This window comes from Ranitomeya imitator, chromosome 10 (assembly GCF_032444005.1).
Source record: "Ranitomeya imitator isolate aRanImi1 chromosome 10, aRanImi1.pri, whole genome shotgun sequence".
Lineage (NCBI taxonomy): Eukaryota > Metazoa > Chordata > Amphibia > Anura > Dendrobatidae > Ranitomeya > Ranitomeya imitator.
This window is the reverse complement of record NC_091291.1, coordinates 1,700,509-1,726,694: the sequence shown is the minus strand read 5'-3', so window position 1 is coordinate 1,726,694 and position 26,186 is coordinate 1,700,509. Positions and strand designations below refer to the sequence as shown.

At 54.4% G+C, this 26,186-nt stretch overlaps 1 protein-coding gene across 2 annotated transcripts in view; it reads left to right on the top strand.

The window, feature by feature from the left end:
* The window catches only part of ZNF362 (zinc finger protein 362), a 33,844-nt gene extending 7,908 nt beyond the window's left edge, over positions 1–25,936 (top strand). Inside the window, exons 2-8 of one of the 2 annotated variants that reach the window (XM_069741921.1) lie at positions 2,201–2,264; positions 17,271–17,517; positions 18,712–19,024; positions 20,551–20,775; positions 22,937–23,015; positions 23,092–23,250; positions 23,347–25,936. In XM_069741921.1, coding sequence (XP_069598022.1) covers positions 2,202–2,264; positions 17,271–17,517; positions 18,712–19,024; positions 20,551–20,775; positions 22,937–23,015; positions 23,092–23,250; positions 23,347–23,463 — 1,203 coding nt within the window. In that variant the 5' untranslated portion in view covers position 2,201 and the 3' untranslated portion in view covers positions 23,464–25,936. The remainder of the gene's footprint in view (positions 1–2,200; positions 2,265–17,270; positions 17,518–18,711; positions 19,025–20,550; positions 20,776–22,936; positions 23,016–23,091; positions 23,251–23,346) is intronic. The other variant, XM_069741922.1, reaches the window with a different exon arrangement.
* Positions 25,937–26,186: the final 250 nt, after the last annotated feature.

Sequence of the window (26,186 nt, the reverse complement as noted above, 5' to 3'; positions counted from 1 at the left end):
CTGGGCTTCCTCTTTTCCACCCCTTTCCTGCTCGGCCTCTGCCCCACCCTCTTCCTGCCCGTCCTCTGTCCCACCCTCTTCCTGTCCGGCCTCTGCCTCCCCCTCTTCCTGCCTGGCCTCTGCCCCACCCTCTTCCTGTCCGGCCTCTGCCCCACCCTCTTCCTGCCCATCCTCTGCCCCACCCTCTTCCTGCCCGTCCTCTGCCCCACCCTCTTCCTGCCCGTCCTCTGCCCCACCCTCTTTCTGGGCTGCATCTTCTCCACCCCTTTCCTGCTCGGCCTCTGTCCCACTCTTCCTTTCCAGGCAGGCCTCTTGCCTGCTCTCTTTTGTGGCTTCTGTCATGCCCTCCTTCCCTGCACAGACTCTGTTCTGCTATTGGCATAGTCCTAGCCTCACCTGACATAACTGGAATGATTGGCACATGGCTTGGAGGGTGGAGTTGACTGTGTCCTGAATCTGTTCTTGGCCCCCTCCCGCCGTTCTTGGCCCCCTCCCGCCGTACTTGGCCCCCTCCCGCCGTTCTTGGCCCCCTCCCGCCGTACTTGGCCCCCTCCCGCCGTTCTTGGCCCCCTCCCGCCGTTCTTGAACCCTTCCCGACGTTCTTGGCCCCCTCCCGCCGTTCTTGGCCCCCTCCCGACGTTCTTGGCCCCTTTCCGCTGTTCTTGGCCCCCTCCCGCCGTTCTTGGCCCCCTCCCGATGTTCTTGGCCCCTTTCCGCCGTTCTTGGCCCCCTCCCGACGTTCTTGGCCCCCTCCCGACGTTCTTGGCCCCCTCCCGCCGTTCTTGGCCCCCTCCCGCCGTTCTTGGACCCTTCCCGACGTTCTTGGCCCCCTCCCGCCGTTCTTGGCCCCCTCCCGCCGTTCTTGGACCCTTCCCGACGTTCTTGGCCCCCTCCCGCCGTTCTTGGCCCCCTCCCGACGTTCTTGGCCCCCTCCCGACGTTCTTGGCCCCCTCCCGCCGTTCTTGGCCCCCTCCCGATGTTCTTGGCCCCTTTCCGCCGTTCTTGGCCCCCTCCCGACGTTCTTGGCCCCCTCCCGACGTTCTTGGCCCCCTCCCGACGTTCTTGGCCCCCTCCCGACGTTCTTGGCCCCCTCCCGCCGTACTTGGCCCCCTCCCGACGTTCTTGGCCCCCTCCCGACGTTCTTGGCCCCCTCCCGACGTTCTTGGCCCCCTCCCGCCGTTCTTGGCCCCCTCCCGATGTTCTTGCCCCTTTCCGCCGTTCTTGGCCCCCTCCCGACGTTCTTGGCCCCCTCCCGACGTTCTTGGCCCCCTCCCGCCGTACTTGGCCCCCTCCCGCCGTTCTTGGCCCCCTCCCGCCGTTCTTGGCCCCCTCCCGCCGTTCTTGGACCCTTCCCGACGTTCTTGGCCCCCTCCCGCCGTTCTTGGCCCCCTCCCGCCGTTCTTGGCCCCTTTCCGCTGTTCTTGGCCCCCTCCCGCCGTTCTTGGCCCCCTCCCGATGTTCTTGGCCCCTTTCCGCCGTTCTTGGCCCCCTCCCGACGTTCTTGGCCCCCTCCCGACGTTCTTGGCCCCCTCCCGACGTTCTTGGCCCCCTCCCGACGTTCTTGGCCCCCTCCCGCCGTACTTGGCCCCCTCCCGACGTTCTTGGCCCCCTCCCGACGTTCTTGGCCCCCTCCCGACGTTCTTGGCCCCCTCCCGCCGTTCTTGGCCCCCTCCCGCCGTTCGTGTCCTTTGAACACTAGAATTACTGGCAGTTTTTCACCGTCTGTGATGGATGTAAGGGGCCGGCTGTGGGGTGGGTCTTGGGCCGCTGGTGAGTGGATGGGCCCCGCTCCTCCTCGGGGGGCCACAGATGTGAAATGCTGGTGCTTTATGAATACTGGGTGATAGCAGATTGTACAAGCGTGTATCATGGGGCTGCACCAATCACTGACCTGTATCCCGCCGATCCCCGTGTGAGGGGCCGTGACTCCTCCCCGAGGGCGAGTGGCCCAGGACATTGCTCACATTCGGGCTGAGGACCCTTCCTGCTGCACAGCTGATGTCGTGTTACATTGTGTCAGCCCAGTACGATGGATCGTCTGCACTAGAAACCATGTAGCAAACCCTCAGCTGTGAGAAGTCACCGGCCAGTGCTGAGCGTTGCTGACAAGAAGCGGAGATGTTGAGGGTTGCGGTTTGTCTTTATGGCGGTTCTGTGTGTGACTGGTGGCAGCAGGGTAACTGTACTCTCCTTCTTGCAGGATGGCGGAGCCGCGCTTTAACAATCCCTATTTTTGGCCTCCACCTCCAGCGATGCCCAGCCAGGTGAGCACGACCGTCGCTTCATTCCTTCCGCAGCTTCCTGTATCCTCTGACCTGCGGGGGACGCTCTGCCACGGGCCTGCAGGGGGCGCTCCGCCACGGGCCTGCAGGGAGCACTCCGCCACGGGCCTGCAGGGGGCGCTCCGCCACGGGCCTGCAGGGGGCGCTCCGCCACGGGCCTGCAGGGGGCGCTCCGCCACGGGCCTGCAGGGGGCGCTCCGCCACGGGCCTGCAGGGGGCGCTCCGCCACGGGCCTGCAGGGGGCGCTCTGCCACGGGCCTGCAGGGGGCGCTCTGCCACGGGCCTGCAGGGGGCGCTCTGCCACGGGCCTGCAGGGGGCGCTCTGCCACGGGCCTGCAGGGGGCGCTCTGCCACGGGCCTGCAGGGGGCGCTCTGCCACGGGCCTGCAGGGGGCGCTCTGCCACGGACCTGCAGGGGGCGCTCCGCCACGGACCTGCAGGGGGCGCTCCGCCACGGGCCTGCAGGGGGCGCTCCGCCACGGGCCTGCAGGGGGCGCTCTGCCACGGGCCTGCAGGGGGCGCTCTGCCACGGGCCTGCAGGGGGCGCTCTGCCACGGGCCTGCAGGGGGCGCTCCGCCACGGACCTGCAGGGGAAGCTCCGCCACGGGCCTGCAGCGGGCGCTCTGCCACGGGCCTGCAGGGGGCGCTCCACCACCGGCCGCTGTGTATTCATAAAGCACCAGCATTGTACAGCGGGGAACAGAGCCTCTGTGTGACTGCAGGGCCGACACTCCATCATGTGGGGGGCACCTGACGTACCCCAGTGTGACGGAGCAGCTCCCCCGGAAGAAGCATGGGGACACCAGAAGAATAGTGAGTGCAGCTCTGGAGGATAACACAGGAGCAGCAATGTATGTACACAGTGACTGCACCAGCAGAATAGTGAGTGCAGCTCTGGGGTATAATACAGGAGGTAACTCAGGATCAGTAATGTAATGTATGTACACAGTGACTGCACCAGCAGAATAGTGAGTGCAGATCTGGAGTATAATACAGGATGTAACTCAGGATCAGTAATGTAATGTATGTACACAGTGACTGCACCAGCAGAATAGTGAGTGCAGCTCTGGGGTATAATATAGGATGTAACTCAGGATCAGTAATGTATGTACACAGTGACTGCACCAGCAGAATAGTGAGTGCAGCTCTGGAGTATAATACAGGAGGTAACTCAGGATCAGTAATGTAATGTATGTACACAGTGACTGCACCAGCAGAATAGTGAGTGCAGCTCTGGGGTATAATACAGGAAGTAACTCAGGATCAGTAATGTAATGTATGTACACAGTGACTGCACCAGCAGAATAGTGGGTGCAGCTCTGGAGTATAATACAGGATGTAACTCAGGATCAGTAATGTATGTACACAGTGACTGCACCAGCAGAATAGTGAGTGCAGCTCTGGGGTATAATACAGGATATAACTCAGGATCAGTAATGTAATGTATGTACACAGTGACTGCACCAGCAGAATAGTGAGTGCAGCTCTGGAGTATAATACAGGAGGTAACTCAGGATCAGTAATGTAATGTATGTACACAGTGACTGCACCAGCAGAATAGTGAGTGCAGCTCTGGAGTATAATACAGGATGTAACTCAGGATCAGTAATGTAATGTATGTACACAGTGACTGCACCAGCAGAATAGTGAGTGCAGCTCTGGGGTATAATACAGGATATAACTCAGGATCAGTAATGTAATGTATGTACACAGTGACTGCACCAGCAGAATAGTGAGTGCAGCTCTGGAGTATAATACAGGAGGTAACTCAGGATCAGTAATGTAATGTATGTACACAGTGACTGCACCAGCAGAATAGTGAGTGCAGCTCTGGAGTATAATACAGGAAGTAACTCAGGATCAGTAATGTAATGTATGTACACAGTGACTGCACCAGCAGAATAGTGAGTGCAGCTCTGGGGTATAATACAGGAAGTAACTCAGGATCAGTAATGTAATGTATGTACACAGTGACTGCACTAGCAGAATAGTGAGTGCAGCTCTGGAGTATAATACAGGATGTAACTCAGGATCAGTAATGTATGTACACAGTGACTGCACCAGCAGAATAGTGAGTGCAGCTCTGGAGTATAATACAGGAGGTAACTCAGGATCAGTAATGTATGCACACAGTGACTGCACCAGCAGAATAGTGAGTGCAGCTCTGGAGTATAATACAGGATGTAACTCATGATCAGTAATGTAATGTATGTACACAGTGACTGCACTAGCAGAATAGTGAGTGCAGCTCTGGAGTATAATACAGGATGTAACTCAGGATCAGTAATGTATGTACACAGTGACTGCACCAGCAGAATAGTGAGTGCAGCTCTGGCGTATAATACAGGATGTAACTCTGGATCAGTAATGTATGCACACAGTGACTGCACCAGCAGAATAGTGAGTGCAGCTCTGGCGTATAATACAGGATGTAACTCAGGATCAGTAATGTATGCACACAGTGACTGTACCAGCAGAATAGTGAGTGCAGCTCTGGCGTATAATACAGGAGGTAACTCAGGATCAGTAATGTATGCACACAGTGACTGTACCAGCAGAATAGTGAGTGCAGCTCTGGCGTATAATACAGGATGTAACTCTGGATCAGTAATGTATGCACACAGTGACTGCACCAGCAGAATAGTGAGTGCAGCTCTGGCGTATAATACAGGATGTAACTCAGGATCAGTAATGTATGCACACAGTGACTGCACCAGCAGAATAGTGAGTGCAGCTCTGGGGTATAATACAGGATGTAACTCATGATCAGTAATGTAATGTATGTACACAGTGACTGCACCAGCAGAATAGTGAGTGCAGCTCTGGAGTATAATACAGGATGTAACTCAGGATCAGTAATGTAATGTATGTACACAGTGACTGCACCAGCAGAATAGTGAGTGCAGCTATGGCGTATAATACAGGAGGTAACTCAGGATCAGTAATGTAATGTATGTACACAGTGACTACACCAGCAGAATAGTGAGTGCAGCTCTGGGGTATAATACAGGAGGTAACTCAGGATCAGTAATGTAATGTATGCACACAGTGCTTGCACCAGCAGAATAGTGAGTGCAGCTCTGGAGCATAATACAGGATGTAACTCAGGATCAGTAATGTAATGTATGCACACAGTGACTGCACCAGCAGAATAGTGAGTGCAGCTCTGGCGTATAATACAGGATGTAACTCAGGATCAGTAATGTATGCACACAGTGACTGCACCAGCAGAATAGTGAGTGCAGCTCTGGCGTATAATACAGGAGGTAACTCAGGATCAGTAATGTAATGTATGTACACAGTGACTGCACCAGCAGAATAGTGAGTGCAGCTCTGGCGTATAATACAGGAGGTAACTCAGGATCAGTAATGTAATGTATGTACACAGTGACTGCACCAGCAGAATAGTGAGTGCAGCTCTGGCGTATAATACAGGAGGTAACTCAGGATCAGTAATGTATGCACACAGTGACTGCACCAGCAGAATAGTGAGTGCAGCTCTGGCGTATAATACAGGATGTAACTCAGGATCAGTAATGTAATGTATGTACACAGTGACTGCACCAGCAGAATAGTGAGTGCAGCTCTGGAGTATAATACAGGATGTAACTCAGGATCAGTAATGTAATGTATGTACACAGTGTCTGCACCAGCAGAATAGTGAGTGCAGCTCTGGAGTATAATACAGGCTGTAACTCAGGATCAGTAATGTAATGTATGTACACAGTGACTGCACCAGCAGAATAGTGAGTGCAGCTCTGGAGTATAATACAGGATGTAACTCAGGATCAGTAGTGTAATGTATGTACACAGTGACTGCACCAGCAGAATAGTGAGTGCAGCTCTGGAGTATAATACAGGAGGTAACTCAGGATCAGTAATGTATGCACACAGTGACTGCACCAGCAGAATAGTGAGTGCAGCTCTGGAGTATAATACAGGATGTAACTCAGGATCAGTAATGTATGTACACAGTGACTGCACCAGCAGAATAGTGAGTGCAGCTCTGGGGTATAATACAGGATGTAACTCAGGATCAGTAATGTATGTACACAGTGACTGCACCAGCAGAATAGTGAGTGCAGCTCTGGAGTATAATACAGGAGGTAATTCAGGATCAGTAATGTAATGTATGTACACAGTGACTACACCAACAGAATAGTGAGTGCAGCTCTGGAGTATAATACAGGATGTAACTCAGGATCAGTAATGTATGTATGTACACAGTGACTGCACCAGCAGAATAGTGAGTGCAGCTCTGGGGTATAATACAGGATGTAACTCAGGATCAGTAATGTAATGTATGTACACAGTGACTGCACCAGCAGAATAGTGAGTGCAGCTCTGGGGTATAATACAGGATATAACTCAGGATCAGTAATGTAATGTATGTACACAGTGACTGCACCAGCAGAATAGTGGGTGCAGCTCTGGAGTATAATACAGGAGGTAACTCAGGATCAGTAATGTATGTACACAGTGACTGCACCAGCAGAATAGTGAGTGCAGCTCTGGGGTATAATACAGGAGGTAACTCAGGATCAGTAATGTAATGTATGTACACAGTGACTGCACCAGCAGAATAGTGAGTGCAGCTCTGGAGTATAATACAGGATGTAACTCAGGATCAGTAATGTAATGTATGTACACAGTGACTGCACCAGCAGAATAGTGAGTGCAGCTCTGGAGGATAATACAGGATGTAACTCAGGATCAGTAATGTAATGTATGTACACAGTGACTGCACCAGCAGAATAGTGAGTGCAGCTCTGGAGTATAATACAGGAGGTAACTCAGGATCAGTAATGTAATGTATGTACACAGTGACTGCACCAGCAGAATAGTGAGTGCAGCTCTGGGGTATAATACAGGATGTAACTCAGGATCAATAATGTAATGTATGTACACAGTGACTACACCAAAAGAATAGTGAGTGCAGCTCTGGAGTATAATACAGGATGTAACTCAGGATCAGTAATGTATGTATGCACACAGTGACTGCAACAGCAGAATAGTGAGTGCAGCTCTGGAGTATAATACAGGCTGTAACTCAGGATCAGTAATGTAATGTATGTACACAGTGACAGCACCAGCAGAATAGTGAGTGCAGCTCTGGAGTATAATACAGGATGTAACTCAGGATCAGTAATGTAATGTATGTACACAGTGACTGCACCAGCAGAATAGTGAGTGCAGCTCTGGGGTATAATACAGGAGGTAACTCAGGATCAGTAATGTATGTACACAGTGACTGCACCAGCAGAATAGTGAGTGCAGCTCTGGAGTATAATTCAGGCTGTAACTCAGGATCAGTAATGTAATGTACGTACACAGTGACTGCACCAGCAGAATAGTGAGTGCAGCTCTGGGGTATAATTCAGGATGTAACTCAGGATCAGTAATGTAATGTACGTACACAGTGACTGCACCAGCAGAATAGTGAGTGCAGCTCTGGAGTATAATACAGGAGGTAACTCAGGATCAGTAATGTAATGTATGTGCACAGTGACTGCACCAGCAGAATAGTGAGTGCAGCTCTGGGGTATAATACAGGATGTAACTCAGGATCAGTAATGTAATGCATGTACACAGTGACTGCACCAGCAGAATAGTGAGTGCAGCTCTGGGGTATAATACAGGAGGTAACTCAGGATCAGTAATGTATGTACACAGTGACTGCACCAGCAGAATAGTGAGTGCAGCTCTGGAGTATAATTCAGGCTGTAACTCAGGATCAGTAATGTAATGTACGTACACAGTGACTGCACCAGCAGAATAGTGACTGCAGCTCTGGGGTATAATACAGGATGTAACTCAGGATCAGTAATGTATGTACACAGTGACTGCACCAGCAGCATAGTGAGTGCAGCTCTGGAGGATAATACAGGATGTAACTCAGGATCAGTAATGTAATGTATGTACACAGTGACTGCACCAGCAGAATAGTGAGTGCAGCTCTGGAGTATAATACAGGATGTAACTCAGGATCAGTAATGTATGTACACAGTGACTGTACCAGCAGAATAGTGAGTGCAGCTCTGGGGTATAATACAGGATGTAACTCAGGATCAGTAATGTAATGTATGTACACAGTGACTGCACCAGCAGAATAGTGAGTGCAGCTCTGGAGTATAATTCAGGATGTAACTCAGGATCAGTAATGTAATGCATGTACACAGTGACTGCACCAGCAGAATAGTGACTGCAGCTCTGGGGTATAATACAGGATGTAACTCAGGATCAGTAATGTATGTACACAGTGACTGCACCAGCAGAATAGTGAGTGCAGCTCTGGGATATAATACAGGATGTAGCTCAGGATCAGTAATATAATGTATGTACACAGTGACTGCACCAGCAGAATAGTGAGTGCAGCTCTGGAGTATAATACAGGATGTAACTCAGGATCAGTAATGTATGTACACAGTGACTGCACCAGCAGAATAGTGAGTGCAGCTCTGGGATATAATACAGGATGTAGCTCAGGATCAGTAATATAATGTATGTACACAGTGACTGCACCAGCAGAATAGTGAGTGCAGCTCTGGAGTATAATACAGGATGTAACTCAGGATCAGTAATGTAATGTATGTACACAGTGACTGCACCAGCAGAATAGTGAGTGCAGCTCTGGGGTATAATACAGGATGTAACTCAGGATCAGTAATGTAATGTATGTACACAGTGACTGCACCAGCAGAATAGTGAGTGCAGCTCTGGAGGATAATACAGGATGTAACTCAGGATCAGTAATGTAATGTATGTACACAGTGACTGCACCAGCAGCATAGTGAGTGCAGCTCTGGAGGATAATACAGGATGTAACTCAGGATCAGTAATGTAATGTATGTACACAGTGACTGCACCAGCAGAATAGTGAGTGCAGCTCTGGAGTATAATACAGGATGTAACTCAGGATCAGTAATGTATGTATGTACACAGTGACTGCACCAGCAGAATAGTGAGTGCAGCTCTGGGGTATAATACAGGATATAACTCAGGATCAGTAATGTAATGTATGTACACAGTGACTGCACCAGCAGAATAGTGAGTGCAGCTCTGGAGTATAATACAGGATGTAACTCAGGATCAGTAATGTAATGTATGTACACAGTGACTGCACCAGCAGAATAGTGAGTGCAGCTCTGGGGTATAATACAGGATATAACTCAGGATCAGTAATGTAATGTATGTACACAGTGACTGCACCAGCAGAATAGTGAGTGCAGCTCTGGAGTATTGTGGTGGATTATGTTTAGGTATATATGTTTGTATTGAAATATGTATAGGTTTATATGTGTGACTAGCAGTAATTTAACGTCTGTCTTAAAGGCTGCAGGTCTCACAGGGGTCACAGCATATGGTATCCTGAGCAATCAGTCTGCTGTCTCCAATCTCGACAGAGGGTCTTGCTAAGAACCAGGAAAAAGGTGGAAACATTTCACACCTTCTAGCTCTTTTGAAGAGAGATGTCAATTACAGCCAGACACTATTGTAACAGTGTCCCCCCAGCCTGCACACATGGACCATACTGTAATCAGGCCTACATTAGCATTCCTTGCCCTGTATCTGGTGGGGGGCTGCTTGTCTTTGTTCCCCTCTGCAGGGGGCATCTCCAATACACAAACCTGTAGAGAGACTGCAGACAGGGTTTCTGGAAAGTTCTTAATCCTTGGAGCTATGATTAATGGGGTGAGTGTTGGGATCAGCCCCTTTTATTGGGCAGAGATATTAAGAGTGGTAGGACAATAAGCACTGTTAGTCGATGCTGTGTCCTTTGAAGGACAAGGATCTGCATCTGCAGCTGGATCCTGGTATCATGTATGGAGATTGGAGATCATTTTGCCACATGGAATTGTGATGTCTCACCACCCTACTGGATTTAAGGACTGAATCTGAAGACTGTTGTTGTGTGGTGACTTGCGAAGGGCTGGGATTTATGCAGAGGCGAGTTCCTGGTGACCGTGTGAATTGTTAGAATTGCCACGAGGGACTGTGTTGTGTCCTGTCATGATTCCAATGGCAGGGAATCACAAAAGGACAAGCACCAACGAGCTCTAGGGTGATGGAACCTGAGCTGACCGCGACCCTAAACCTGAACACACAAATAACAATAGCCGGGGAACGTGCCTACGTTGATCCTAGACGTCTCGCACCAGCCGAAGATCTAACTTCCCCTATTAGAAGAAACACAGACCTCTCTTGCCTCCAGAGAAACTCCCCACAGAAATAGCAGCCCCCCACATATAATGACGGTGAAATGAGAGGAAGGCACATACACAGTATGAAAACAGATTCAGCAAAATGAGGCCCGCTAAAACTAGTAGCAGAGGATACAAAAGTAAACTGTGCGGTCAGCAAAAAACCCTTCAAAAAACCATCCTGTAATTACTTGAACTCATGTTCCAACTCATGGAACATGAGGAGCAATTACAGCCCGCTAGAGCAACCAGCAGCAAAGAAACACGTCAATGCAAGCTGGACAAGACAAAAATAAAGCAAACGTGGAACAAGAAAATCAAAAACTTAGCTAGTCCTGAAGATTACTGAGGCCAGAAGCTGAGGTAACAAAACACTCTGATAACCTTGATAGCCGGCCAGGAAATGACAAGAAGGCCCGGTTAAATAGGAAACTCCCAAATCCTAATAGAACAGGTGGACACCAGAGACCGCAGAACACAAATCACCCAGTACCATCAGTAACCACCAGAGGGAGCCCAAAAACAGAACTCACAACAGTGTCCCTCATCTGCTGGAGCCATTGAATTCACTCAAGGACTATTTCTATTTCCCTGGCGTCGGATTGCCGGGTGGCGCCCCCGGATCTGCTTTTTGTGTGGACTCATTGTGGGAACTCGTTGTGGACTACTTACCGACACTGCAGAATTACTTTCATTTGAGTTGTCTCAGTTCTCTGTTCCAATAAATCTTGTTGGGTTGTTTATCGGCATGGTGTCTCTTCCTGCTCTGTCGCATACCCAGTCACAACTATCTATCTGTGGGAAACTTTATACCAAGAATTTCAGAGAAAATAATATATTCATTGGTGGAGTGGCCATGGGCCAATGAAAAACAAGCAATTATAATATTAACCTGAAAGGCTGGTCTAGAAATCTGACCTCCAGGGTGACTCTATAAATCAGGCCTGTATACATAGAATTGTGTTCACAGATTGAGGGGCAGCCTAGCTGATGTGTTCCAGTTCATATTTACCACCCCCTCTGGGAGCAGAAAGCAGACTACAAGTTAGCTATTTCTGTAAGTTTTCTCCTGTTTATTTTATAACTGTTTTGCATATTTGTATGTCTTCTTATTACCATATTTTTATACCTTATTCTTTATTGTAAGCACTGTACCTTTTTGTATTAAAGCATAAAACTTTAACAATTTGAACCTTGTATGTTCTCAAGAATCCACAGCCTTAAAGTATTTGATCCTTATGATTGGCAGACAGTAGTAGTAATATTTCCGGAACTCATCGCCCATGTGTTCCATGAGTGGTGACAGCGTGTATGAGCAGGTGTGTGGCCTGGGTCGGTGTGTGATTTATTACAGCATAGGACAGAGGTTGAATGCTGGACTGATAGATAGATTAACCCTTGCAGGCGCAACCCCAAGTCACATGCTGAGAAGTGGGTACGTCACAAATTGGTGGCAGAGCAGTGGAATAGAATTATTTCTATTGGGAGCATTAGTGCATGGTTTAAGCAATTATTCCCTGTACTAAAGAATTGGTATCCTTGCGAGGAGTGCACCAGTTCTACAAGGTTCAGCTCAGTGCTTACTTAGACATACTTGCAAACAGTTTCCCCTCCCCGTTTTTCTTTTCTATCTTTTATTTGGCAAAGGCTGTTCATCGAGATGGCAGCCCAGTACAAGAAGCCGAGCAAAGAGGCTCTGACCGGCCTCTGTGAGAAGAGAGGAATAGAGACAGCCAACAGATCCAGGGAGCTTCTGATACGCGCCTTGGTCTAGCAGGACATAGAGAAAAGTGCTGGAACGTCTGGGCAAAGAGAGAGTCCACCTCAGAGAGACCCAGCAATGCCAGCTCTTACACCGGAGATGCCTGATGGTAGTGCCGGCAATGTCAGCGCTGAGGAGCCTATGGACTGTACTTTACAAATGGACTTACAATGGCTGGGAACAAGTGATCCCAATCTGCGCATGCAGCTGATTCTACAGTACCGACAGGCTGAGAGAGAGGCTGCAGAACGCCGGGCTGAGAGAGAGGCTGCAGAACGCCGGGAGGAGAGAGCTTTCCAGCTTCAGATGGCTCAACTAGAGCGGGGTGTCAGTCCTCAGATAACCCCCTCCCAGGACATAAATCCAAGGAGGCCACGTCTTGAAAACTTCCCTGTGATGGAGAAGGATACGAACTTAGATACTTTCCTGCGGCGATTTGAAAAAACCTGCAGGCAGTACCATCTACCCCGTGAGCAGTGGGCACAGTATCTAACTCCAAGGTTGAGAGGCAAAACCCTGGAAGTTTTTGCTGGCCTCCCACCAGAGCTAGATGCGAACTATGAGGCCATAAAAGAGGCCCTGATCAGGAAATACAGCCTGACACCAGAAGTGTATCGTAGAAACTTCCGGAACCTACAACGTGGATCAACTGACAGCTATGCGGATGTTGTGGGCACCTTGAGGACCACGTTCCACCAATGGATCAGGGGACTTTCTGTTAACAGTTTTCAGGACTGAACGGATCTTATGGTCAAGGATCAATTTCTTCACATGTGCCCCACGGATGTACGACAATTTGTGTGTGATCGGGAGCCACAAACTGCGGATCAGGCTGCAAGGATTGCGGACTGCTATGTGGCGAACAGGATGCCTGAGGTGCGGAAGCCATCGGGATTCAGCTGGAGGGGAGGTAAGCCAAACGGGGACCCTTCTCCCTCTGCCGGCCGATCACCTGTGCTGTCCAAGCCCACCTCCTATGGGGCCCCGGGAAATAGACATTCTCTAGGTGATGCACGCCGGTGCTTCTCCTGGAACAAAGTGGGACATGTTAGCGCTGTCTGCCCTGATAGGGAGAAACGCCCAACTACCACCACAAAGCCGTCTGTGCCCCCACCGTCCGTCCTCTTTGTAGCCGGCTTTGATGTGAGGGCTAATGAGAACTGTCAATCTGTCACTGTTGGCAATAAAGTCACCATTGGTCTCGGGGACACTGGGGCAGAGGTGACCCTGGTGCGTCCAGCCATGATAACCCCTGCCGATATCATACCAGGAAAGACTATGTCTATCACCGGGATTGGAGGGGTCAGCCCTGCCGTGCCCATGGCCCGTGTGTACCTGGACTGGGGAGCAGGGAAAGGACTGAGAGAAGTGGGAGTATCAGAGGCTATTCCCACCAATGTGCTGCTAGGCACGGACCTGGGGAGGATGGTGTCCCACTATGTTCCTCCCTTGCAAGTAAATAATACAGAGAAGGTGGAAGAAAGTGACCCACCTGAGATCCCGTGCGAGGAGGGAATATGTCCCAATGCACAGGACTGTAATTATATGGCAGCTGTGACCCGGAGTCAGGCTGCGGCTCAAACTCAGGCCCAGAGATTAGAGGATGAGTCTCAGACAGAACTGCCAGAACAGGAGGCCCATACTGTGGTCCCGGAGCCTCCATACATGGCAGACCCACCAAGGTCTCTGATAACAGACACTGAAGACTCAGCTTCAGACCAGGGCCTGGCAGTCACACTAGGCCGGGGCCTGCAGGCTGACCGTCAGAGCTTCCAGGAGGCCCATACTGTGGTCCCGGAGCCTCCATACATGGCTGACCCATCAAGGTCCCTGATAACAGACACTGAAAACTCAGCTTCAGACCAGTGCCTGGCAGTCACACTAGGCCGGGGCCTGCAGGCTGACCGTCAGAGCTTCCAGGAGGTCCATACTGTGGTCCCGGAGCCTCCATACATGGCAGACCCACCAAGGTCCCTGATAACAGACACTGAAGACTCCGCTTCAGACCAGGGCCTGGCAGTCACACTAGGCCGGGTGCCTGCAGGCTGACCGTCAGAGCTTCCAGGAGGCCCATACTGTGGTCCCGGAGCCTCCATACATGGCAGACCCACCAAGGTCCCTGATAACAGACACTGAAAACTCAGCTTCAGACCAGGGCCTGGCAGTCACACTAGGCCGGGGCCTGGCAGTCACACTAGGCCGGGGCCTGCAGGCTGACAGTCAGAGCTTCCAGGAGGCCCTGCAGACAGATGTCAGCCTGGAGGAGCTCAGATGTCTTGCAGACCGACCCCCTGCTGCTCCTGACAAAGAGAGAGTATACTGGGACCAGGGCAGACTGTATACAGAGACTATCCCCACGGATACTACAGAATCTTGGGACTATGAACGGCGGCTGATCGTCCCTTATCCATTTAGGGAACAATTATTGAGAATTGCCCATGAAATTCCTTTGGCCGGACACCTTGGAATACAAAAGACTAAAGCTCGCCTGACACATAACTTCTATTGGCCCAAGATGGGGACAGATATTGCCAATTACTGCCGATCATGTGTAGTTTGTCAGAGAGCTGGGAAGTCCGGGAATATACAGAAAGCTCCATTGATACCACTGCCTGTGATCGATGAACCTTTCCAGCGAGTGGCTGTGGATATCATAGGGCCACTGGCAATCCCTAGCAGCTCTGGCAAAAAGTACATCCTCACAGTGGTGGACTATGCTACACGATACCCGGAAGCTGCGGCACTATCCTCTATCCGAGCAGACAAAGTGGCGGATGCTTTACTGACTGTGTTCTCTCGTGTGGGTTTCCCCAGGGAAATGTTGACCGATCAGGGAACCCAGTTCATGTCTGATCTGATGGAAAGCCTCTGTGAAAGAATACAAGTACAGCATGTTGTGGCCAGCGCCTATCATCCCCAAACCAACGGACTCTGCGAGCGTTTTAATGGAACATTAAAGCAAATGCTGAATACGCTGGTGGAGACTGAAGGGAGAGACTGGGAGCGGTACCTCCCCATCTGCTGTTTGCCTACAGAGAGGTACCCCAGGCGTCTACTGGATTCTCCCCCTTTGAACTGGTTTATGGGAGGAGGGTCAGGGGGCCGCTTGATTTGATTAAAGGTACCGTCACATTTAGCGACGCTGCAGCGATCTAGACAACGATCCCGATCGCTGCAGTGTCTCTGTGTGGTCGCTGGAGAGCTGTCACACAGACAGCTCTCCAGCGACCAACTATGCGAAGTCCACTGGTAACCAGGGTAAACATCGGGTTACTAAGCGCAGGGTCGTGCTTAGTAACCCAATGTTTACCCTGGTTACCAGCGTAAACGTAAAAAAACCAAACACTACATACTTACATTCCGGTGTCTGTCCCCCGGCGCTGTGCTTCTCTGCACTGACTGTGAGCACCATTCATTTGCCCCCCGCCGACCCCCCCTCTGGGAGCAGAGAGCAAACTACCAGTTAGATGATTTCTGTAAGTTTTCTCCGGTTATTTTATACTGTTTTGCATAAGTTGCATGTCTTTTTATTATCATATTTTATAACTTTTTCTTACTGTAAGCATTGAACCTTTTGTATATTAAAGTATAAAACTTTAACAAGTTGAACTTTGAATGTTCTAAAAGAATCCATAGCCTAAGGTGTGTGAGCCTTATGAGTGGTATACGTTATAAGTATTAATATTTCCGGGACTCATCGCCCATGTATTCAGTGAGTGGTGGCAGCGCGTATGAGCGGGTGTGTTGCCTGGGTCGGTGTGTGATTTATGCTCCTATTACAGCATAGGACAGAGGTTGGATGCTGGACTGCGAGACGGGAGATAGATTAACCCTTGCAGACACAACCCAAGTCACATGCTGAGAGCGGATACGCGACACTCTCCCTCCTTTCTCTGCAGTCTTTAGGGGTCTGTCTCTCCTCATTTCTCTACAGTGTTTGGGGATCTGCCTCTCCCACCTTTCTCTGCAGTCTTTTGGTGTCTGTCTCTCCCTCCAGGGACATGAGGGAAAACCTCTTAATACAGGGGTGAGAGGGAGTGCGAAGGGATGACACCCCCTAATATAAGGGCATAGAGGGGAAATGAAGGGCAACCTAATACATGGGTGAGAGGGCGATCAGGATCAGTAATGTAATGTATGCACACAGTAACTGCACCAGCAGAATAGTGAGTGCAGCTGTGGGGTATAATACAGGATGTAACTCAGGATCAGTAATGTAATGTATGTACACAGTGACTGCACCAGCAGAATAGTGAGTGCAGCTCTGGGGTATAATACAGGATGTAACTCAGGATCAGTAATGTAATGTATGTACACAGTGACTGCACCAGCAGAATAGTGAGTGCAGCTCTGGAGTATAATACAGGATATAACTCAGGATCAGTAATGTAATGTATGTACACAGTGACTGCACCAGCAGAATAGTGAGTGCAGCTCTGGGGTATATTACAGGATGTAACTCAGAATCAGTAATGTAATGTATGTACACAGTGATTGCACCAGCAGAATAGTGAGTGCAGCTCTGGGGTATAATACAGGATGTAACTCAGGATCAGTAATGTAATGTATGTACACAGTGACTGCACCAGCAGAATAGTGAGTGCAGCTCTGGAGTATAATACAGGATATAACTCAGGATCAGTAATGTAATGTATGTACACAGTGACTGCACCAGCAGAATAGTGAGTGCAGCTCTGGAGTATAATACAGGATGTAACTCAGAATCAGTAATGTAATGTATGTACACAGTGATTGCACCAGCAGAATAGTGAGTGCAGCTCTGGGGTATATTACAGGATGTAACTCTGGATTAGTAATGTCTGTACACCCCGTCGTTCGCCCCTCCTCCGTCCTCTGAGCCCTTGTCTGCCCCCTCCCTCCGGTCTTTGGGCCCTCGTCCGCTCCTCCTCCGGTCTCTGGGCCCTCGTCCGCCCCTTCTCCGGTTTCTGGGCCCTCGGCCGCCCCTCCTCCGGTCTGGTTGCATCTTGGCACTTTCTCCTCATGAACCCTTCACCTTTCTCCACAGTTGGACAATCTGGTGTTGATCAATAAGATCAAGGAGCAGCTTATGGCCGAGAAGATTCGACCTCCGCATCTGCCCCCCACCTCCGTCCCTTCACAGCAGCCGCTGCTCGTTCCCCCGTCCCCCGCCGAGACCAGCCAGTCCGTCATGTCCCTGCAGAAGCTGCAGCAAGTCCCTGGCCTGCACCCGCAAGCGGTTCCCCAGCCCGATGTGGCACTGCACGCCCGGCCCGCCACCAGCTCCATCATAGGTACCTCAACTAACCTTGTATTGGGGGTTCTGTGCGTGGCCCTCGGGGTGGTTCTGGGCGTGGCCCTCGTGGAGGTGCTGGGCGTGGCCCTCTGGGTGGTGCTGTGTGCTGCCCTCGGGGTGGTGCTGGGCGCGGCCCTCAAGGTGGTTTGGGCGTGGCCCTCGGGTCGTGCGGGGTTCGGCCCTCGGGGTGGTGCTGGGTTCGGCCCTCGAGGTGGTTTGGGCGCGGCTCTCAGGTGGTGCTGGGTTCGGCCCTCGGGGTGGTGCTGGGTTCGGCCCTCGGGGTGGTGCTGGGTGCGGCCCTCGAGGTGGTTTGGGCGTGGCCCTCGGGTGGTGCTGGGCGCGGCCCTCGGGGTGCTGCTGTGTGTGGCCCTTGGGGGGTGGTTCTGGGCATGGCCCGCGGGTGGTGCTGGGTGCGGCCCTCGGATGGTGCTGGGTTCGGCCCTCGAGGTGATTTGGGCGCGGCCCTCGGGGTGCTGCTGTGTGTGGCCCTTGGGGGGTGGTTCAGGGCACGGCCCTCGGGGTGGTTTGGGCGCGGCCCTCGGATGGTGCTGGGTTCGGCCCTCGAGGTGATTTGGGCGCGGCTCTCAGGTGGTGCTGGGTTCGGCCCTCGGGGTGGTGCTGGGCGCGGCCCTCGGGTGGTGCTGGGTTCGGCCCTCGGTGTGGTGCTGGGCGCGGCCCTCGGGTGGTGCTGGGTTCGGCCCTCGGTGGTTCTGTGCACGGCCCTCGGTGTGCTGCTGGGCGCGGCCCTTGGAGGGTGGTTCTGGCCGCGGCCGTCGGGGTGCTGCTGGGTGCGGCCCTTGGGGGTGGTTCTGGGCGCGGCCCTCGGGTGGTGCTGGGTTCGGCCCTTGGTGGTTTTGTGCGCGGCCCTCGGGCTGCTGCTGGGCGCGGCCCTTGGAGGGTGGTTCTGGGCGCGGCCCTCGGGGTGCCGCTGGGTGCGGCCCTTGGGGGTGGTTCTGGGTGCGGCCCGCGGGGTGGTGGTGGGCGCGGCCTTCGGGGTGGTTCTGGGCACGGCCCTCGGGGTGCCGCTGGGTGCGGCCCTTGGGGGTGGTTCTGGGCGTGGCCAGCGGGGTGGTGCTGGGCGCGGCCCTCGGGGTGGTGTTGGGGGGGCGGCCCACGGGGTGGTGCTGTGCACGGCCCTCGTTTTGGTGCTCCACCCAGGTCTCCACCTTCTCTGCCCTTTGTTGTGTTTCAGGGCTGGGGCAGTCGTCCTCCCGCTCCAATATCAGCACCTCGGAGTCCGGCACCAGTGGCTCGCCCTCCACTCCCACTTCCAGCAGTCAGACACGGCTCATCGCAACCTCCCCCACCCTGATCTCGGGCTTCGCCAGTTCACCCATGCTGGACTCCATCAAGACCATCCAAGGCCACAGCCTGCTTGGCCCAACCAAGCCAGAGAGGGGGCGCAAGAAAATCAAGGCAGAGAACCCACCGGGCCCACCCGTGCTCGTCGTCCCCTACCCGATCCTGGCGTCTGGGGATATCGGGAAAGAAGGGAAAACCTACAGGTCAGTGTCCTAAATCCATCAGGGTGGAGCGGTCCGAGGTTGTGTGTATGCCCGTGAGGGCCGGCTATGGAGACCCCCGCACTCCTCTGTGTTGGTGCAGATCTCCTTCGGGGCCTCAGAGCTTTTATTCTGCACTGAACACACTGGTTCTTCATCAGGCAGTGACATAATGAGGAGTTCACGACTTCTGATTCTTGTAGTGGATTTTGCTATGGCTGGTTGCAGTTTTTTTGCTGGCTCTGGGGGGCTTTCTGGTGGTTTCCGGCAGTTGCCTGGGCGGGAGGGTGTGAGACCAGGGAGACTCCATTTTGGATTAATTAATTCCAGGCCCATATATCGTTCAGAGATCGCCACCTGTTTCTGACCGTGGCCCCCACTAATGATAAGTACACAAATTTCCAAAAGAACAGGACCCTGGCACATGGCCAGAGAGCTGTGTAAGCTCCGTCACAGATTGGTCACTGCGGGGGGATATCCGTATTCTCCCCTCTCTCGTTCATCACAGGGGGTTTCTGGGAGTGTCCCCGGCACAAGGGTTTCTGGCGGTTGCTGTAGCTGGGGGGTTTCTGGGGGTTGTGGTAGCCAGGGGGTTTCTGGGTGGTTGCCCCGGCACGAGGGTTTCTTTCTGGCGGTTGCTGTAGTCAGGGGGGTTTCTGGCCGTTGCTGTAGCTGGCGGGCTTCTGGGGGTTGCCTGGCAGGAGGGTTTCTGAAGGTTACTGTAGTCAGGGGGTTTCTGGTGGTTGCCTGGCAGGAGGGTTGCTAGGGGTGTTTGTAGCCGGGGGGCATCTGGCAGTTGCTGTGGCCGGGGGTCTCTAGGGGTTGCCCCGGCAGGAGGGTTTCTGGGGGTTGCTGTAGCCGGGGGGTTTCTGGGGGTTGCTGTAGCCGGGGGGCTTTTGGTGGTTGCCTCGGCAGGAGGGTTTTTGATGGTTGCTGTAGCCGGGGGGTTTCTGGCGGTTGCTGTAGCTAGGGGGTTTCTGGGGGTTGTGGTAGCTAGAGGGTTTCTGGTGGTTGCCTGGCAGGAGGGTTTCTAGGGGTGTTTGTAGCCGGGGGGCTTCTGGCAGTTGCTGTGGCCGGGGGTCTCTAGGGGTTGCTATGGCAGGAGGGTTTCTGGCGGTTGCTGTAGCTGGGGGGTTTCTGGGGGTTGTGGTAGCCAGGGGGTTTCTGGGTGGTTGCCCCGGCACGAGGGTTTCTTTCTGGCGGTTGCTGTAGTCAGGGGGGTTTCTGGCCGTTGCTGTAGCTGGGGGGCTTCTGGGGGTTGCCTGGCAGGAGGGTTTCTGAAGGTTGCTGTAGTCAGGGGGTTTCTGGCGGTTGCTGTAGCCGGGGGGTTTCTGGGGGTTGCTGTAGCCAGGGGGCTTTTGGTGGTTGCCTCGGCAGGAGGGTTTTTGATGGTTGCTGTAGCCGGGGGGGTTTCTGGTGGTGTCCCCGGCCGGGCTTGCAGTTGGGTCATAGCCATTGAGGGGAAGGGGGGCCTTACCTTCCCCAGGTGTGGACGGCCGTGTGACTCTAGGATCTTCTCGCCCCTCTAGGTGTAAGGTTTGCCCTCTGACCTTCTTCACCAAGTCTGAGATGCAGATTCACTCCAAGTCTCACACAGAGGCCAAACCCCACAAGTGCCCGCACTGCTCCAAGTCTTTTGCCAACGCCTCGTACCTGGCCCAGCATCTGCGCATCCACTTGGGAGTGAAGCCGTACCACTGCTCGTACTGCGAGAAGTCCTTCCGCCAGCTCTCGCACCTCCAGCAGCACACCAGGTAATGGCTGCACTGCCATCCTGGGCTCCACTGCTCTGTGGCGGTGTCGTTGCGGGGAGTGATGAGACGCCGGCTTTCCACAATTGTGGACTGATGGTGATGGCCCAGAGTGATGAGAGTGGGGCGGGAGTGATGCCAGATGGCGCGGGGCTGATGTCGGATGGCGCGGGGCTGAAGTCGGATGGCAGCAGGGTGCTGTGAGGTGACGCGGGGCCGATGTCGGATGGCAGCAGGGTGCTGTGAGATGGCGCAGGGCCGATATCGGGTAATGCGGGGCCGATGTCAGATGGCAGCAGGGTGCTGTGAGGTGACGCGGGGCCGATGTCGGATGGCAGCAGGGTGCTGTGAGGTGGCGCGGGGACGATGTCGGATGGCAGCAGGGTGCTGTGAGGTGGCGTGGGGCCGATGTCGGATGGCAGCAGGGTGCTGTGAGGTGACGCGAGGCCGATGTCGGGGGACGCGGGGACGATGTCGGATGGCAGCAGGGTGCTGTGAGGTGGCGCGGGGACGATGTCAGATGGCAGCAGGGTGCTGTGAGGTGGCGCGGGGACGATGTCGGATGGCAGCAGGGTGCTGTGAGGTGACGCGGGGACGATGTCGGATGGCAGCAGGGTGCTGTGAGGTGGGGCGGGGACGATGTCGGATGGCAGCAGGGTGCTGTGAGGTGACGCGGGGACGATGTCGGATGGCAGCAGGGTGCTGTGAGGTGACGCGGGGCCGATGTCTGATGGCAGCAGGGTGCTGTGAGGTGACGCGGGGACGATGTCGGATGGCAGCAGGGTGCTGTGAGGTGACGCGGGGACGATGTCGGATGGCAGCAGGGTGCTGTGAGGTGACGCGGGGACGATGTCGGATGGCAGCAGGGTGCTGTGAGGTGGCGCGGGGACGATGTCGGATGGCAGCAGGGTGCTGTGAGGTGGCGTGGGGCCGATGTCGGATGGCAGCAGGGTGCTGTGAGGTGGCGTGGGGCCGATGTCGGATGGCAGCAGGGTGCTGTGAGGTGACGCGGGGCCGATGTCGGATGGCAGCAGGGTGCTGTGAGGTGGCGTGGGGCTGATGTCGGGTGACGTGGGGCTGATGTCAGGTGACGCAGGGCCGATGTCGGATTGCAGCAGGGTGCTGTGAGGTGACGCGGGGCCGATGTCGGATGGCAGCAGGGTGCTGTGAGGTGACGCGGGGACGATGTCGGATGGCAGCAGGGTGCTGTGAGGTGACGCGGGGCCGATGTCTGATGGCAGCAGGGTGCTGTGAGGTGGCGTGGGGCCGATGTCGGATGGCAGCAGGGTGCTGTGAGATGGCGCGGGGCCGATGTCAGATGGCAGCAGGGTGCTGTGAGGTGGCGTGGGGCTGATGTCGGGTGATACGGGGCTGATGTCGGATGGCGCGGGGCCGATGTCGGAAGGCAGCAGGGTGCTGTGAGATGGCGCGGGGCCGATGTCGGAAGGCAGCAGGGTGCTGTGAGATGGCGCGGGGCCGATGTCGGATGGCAGCAGGGTGCTGTGAGGTGGCGTGGGGCTGATATCGGGTGACGTGAGGCTGATGTCAGGTGACACGGGGCCGATGTCGGGTGATGCGGGGCCGATGTCGGGTGATGCGGGGCTGATGTCGGATGGCGCGGGGCCGATGTCGGAAGGCAGCAGGGTGCTGTGAGATGGCGCGGGGCCGATGTCGGATGGCAGCAGGGTGCTGTGAGATGTCGCGGGGCCGATGTCGGATGGCAGCAGGGTGCTGTGAGATGGCGCGGGGCCGATGTCGGATGGCAGCAGGGTGCTGTGAGATGGCGTGGGGCTGATGTCAGGTGACGCGGGGCCGATGTCGGGTGATGCGGGGTTGATGTTGGGTGACGCAGGGCCGATGTCGGATGGCAGCAGGGTGCTGTGAGATGTCGCGGGGCCGATGTCGGATGGCAGCAGGGTGCTGTGAGATGGCGCAGGGCTGATGTCGGATGGCAGCAGGGTGCTGTGAGGTGGGGTTGATGTTGGGTGACGCAGGGCCGATGTCGGATGGCAGCAGGGTGCTGTGAGATGGCGCAGGGCCGATGTCGGATGGCAGCAGGGTGCTGTGAGATGGCGCAGGGCCGATGTCGGATGGCAGCAGGGTGCTGTGAGATGGCGCAGGGCTGAGGTCTCCTGATAGTGTCCTGCTTCTCTTGTTTTTTTAGGATTCACACCGGGGACCGGCCGTACAAGTGCCCGCAGCCGGCCTGTGAAAAGGCTTTCACACAACTCTCCAACCTGCAGGTTTGTGCCCGCGGGGTTGGGCGATGGGCGATGATGGCTGACGCTTCCACACAATGTGCTGACTCTTATCTTTCAGTCTCACCAGCGACAGCACAACAAAGACAAACCGTACAAGTGTCCAAACTGCTACCGGGCGTACACGGACTCGGCCTCGCTGCAGATCCACCTGTCGGCCCACGCGGTGAAGCACGCCAAGGCGTACTGCTGCAGTATGTGCGGGAGGGCGTACACATCCGTGAGTAGCGCCTCTCTGTGTGACCAGTGTGCTCGGACCCCTGTGGCCTATCTCTGGTGGTCCGGCTCACAGGTGACGCTGTCTTCTCTTCTGCAGGAGACCTATCTGATGAAGCACATGTCCAAGCACACGGTGGTGGAGCACCTGGTGAACCACCATTCTCCTCAGCGGACGGAGTCCCCCGGCATTCCAGTCCGAATCTCCCTCATATAAGGAGCGCACGGCTGAGGGTGACCAGACGGGCGGCGCCGCTCTCCGGCCGCCCCTCATTCCTGGACTGTGCAGCCGCTGTGGGGGTCTCGCCCCACTTCATGGCCTCTGGATTCTCATCTTCTCACTGGTCGCCCTTGGGATTCCTGCTACGTCAGACCAGAGATGAGCGGACATTTCCCCGGAGTCGCAGACCACCTGCCATGGCGGTCGGGTGGTGACGCCCCGCTCCAGCACTTTCAATCTATTTTTTTTTTTTCTTTTTTATCCTCCATTTTTTACATAAAAGAAAATAATTAAAAAAAAAAATCCTATTTATTGGCCACGAATCTGGTGCTGCTAATCTGGGAAAAGAGACTAAGTGGAGGACGGGGGTCCCGGCCCCTCCAGGAAGCCCAGTGCTGCGCCCTGATGTTTTCTGGGGCTGGGCAGACGTGTGGCACATACCTCGGTCATCCTCACCGCGTGTCGGGCCGTGCACGCTTCCCTCTCGGCTCGTCTGAGCGCACACAGCGCAGGTGCAGGGACATTTAGTGCCCCGCAGTTTGGGGGGTACATGCAGCAGTAGCGGCTGTGTGCCCGGACCGGGGGGCTGCATGATGCTCGCTGAACTGTGGAGCTCAGACTCCTTGTGATGGAGGGTCAGGCTGGGCCCTCGGGGGCCACTTACCTCTCGGACTCTTTTCTCAGGACTCTTGCTGATTCTGCCCCAGGTACGAGCCGGATCTGGGGTAACCTACGGAGTATAGCACTTGGCATGTGTGGTGATTTCCTGTAGATGGCAGCACCGAGGCGTTGCAGGCCGCCATGTGTGCCCGCGACGGCCCTGTGTGACCACTGCTGGACTGGGTGAATGCATTCGTCAGTCTCTTGTTTTCTGCCATGTTCTGTATGGCCGACTGGGTGGGCGCCATGTCTTCTCCGGGCCTTGATTGTCACATGGGCATACTGGGCTGGGGCCACTCGGCTCCAACATCCGGTGGCCGTGATCCGTAACCCCGTGGTGCCTGCACTCGGTCGCCCTTCACTCCACGCACTTGTGACTGGGGGTTTCATGTCCATATAACATAGGGAGAATTCGTTCACCCGTGACCCTCCCGCCATTAGCGGATGAGTAGATGATGGTGTCAGCCGTGACTGCGTCTCCAGCATTTTTTGGAAAGTTGATCCCGTCGGAGATCTTCACGTGGATCCTGCTGTCTCCAGGAGACGAGTGAATGACTTCTTGCACTTTTTTGCCCTCCCAGGGATCAAACTCATGCTCCATCAGACCATTCGTCGTGTCAAAGCGGCGCCCATCTGTTTTTTTTTTTTTTACAGTTTGTGTTGCCTAACCTCAAAACCAGTTACCTCTCCTCTTGTGCCCCCCACCATAATGTCCCGGGGGTCACAGGTATCCCGGGCCTATGTACTGCCCCTTATGTCCTGTATTTTTGTCTCCTCTGCGGGGAGAGAGCCGGTGCTGAGGTCCTGTGGGGGTTGTGCACCTGGTGCTCCCCTGCTGGCACTGAGGTCCTATGGGGTCCACCTGGTGCTCCCCTGCTAGTGTAGGGGTCCTGCAGGGATTGTCCACCTGATACTCCCCTGCTCACAGGCTGACGCTGGGGTCGTTCACCTGGTGCTCCCCTGCTCACAGGCCGAAGCTGTGGTCCTGTGGGGGCCGTTCACCTGGTGCTCCCCTACTGGCGCTGAGGTCCTGTGGGGGTTGTCCACCTGGTGCTCCCCTGTCGAGGTCCTGCGGGGGTTGTCCATCTGGTGCTCCCCTGCTGGCGCTGGGGTCTTGTGGGGGTTGTCCATCTGGTGCTCCCCTGCCGGCATTAGGGTCCTGCGGGGGTTGTCCACCTGGTGCTCTCCTGCTCACAGGCAGACGCAGGAGTCGTTCACCTGGTGCTCCTCTGCTGGCGCTGAGATCCTGCAGGGGTCATTCACCTGGTGCTCCCCTGCTGGCGCTGAGGTCCTGTGGGGGTTGTCCACCTGGTGCTCCCCTGCTCACAGGCCGTCACTGGGATCCTGCAGGGGTCGTTCACCTGGTGCTCCCCTGCCGGTGAGGGGGTCCTGCGGGGTTCGGTTACCTGGTGCTCCCCTGCCCACAGGTCGGCAGGGTCCTTCGGGGGTCCTCCACCTGGTGCCCTCCGGCACTGTGCTGTCCACCGATGAATCCCTTCATCTGGTCCTTTCTTTCTCGCTGACTTCGGCTGCCTCTCCAATCCTGACATGACGGCCCTTACCCCTCGGCATGTAATAATATGTACAGGCGCTGATACTGATTAACACTTTCTTTTCTATATAATGTACAAGCCACATGTATGTAGAGCGTAGCTATCCCATGCAAGGAAATAAGGGGGGGTTATACGCCTCCGATCTACGACTGAACTAACTCACGGCTTTATTATGTATAAAAATAACAAGAAAAAAAATCCAAGTTGCTCTTTGTATCTGTTGTGGAAATAAACTTGTACATGCAGCCTTCGTATAACGCGTGCGGCTCTGCTGGCCTTATTGCTTCTGCGCAGCACCTAGGAGGACGCGCATGCGGCACACAAAAGCCTGACTGAGGAGCGCGCATTGGAGGAGCGTACACGGCCGAAGAGCGTACAAGGCCAAAGAACACGCACACATCAGCAGAGGAGCATGCACGGCAGGAGAGCTAACGCAGCCAAGGAGTGTGCACGGCCGAGGAGCGTGCACACACATCATAGGAGCGTACATGGCCGAGGAGCACACAT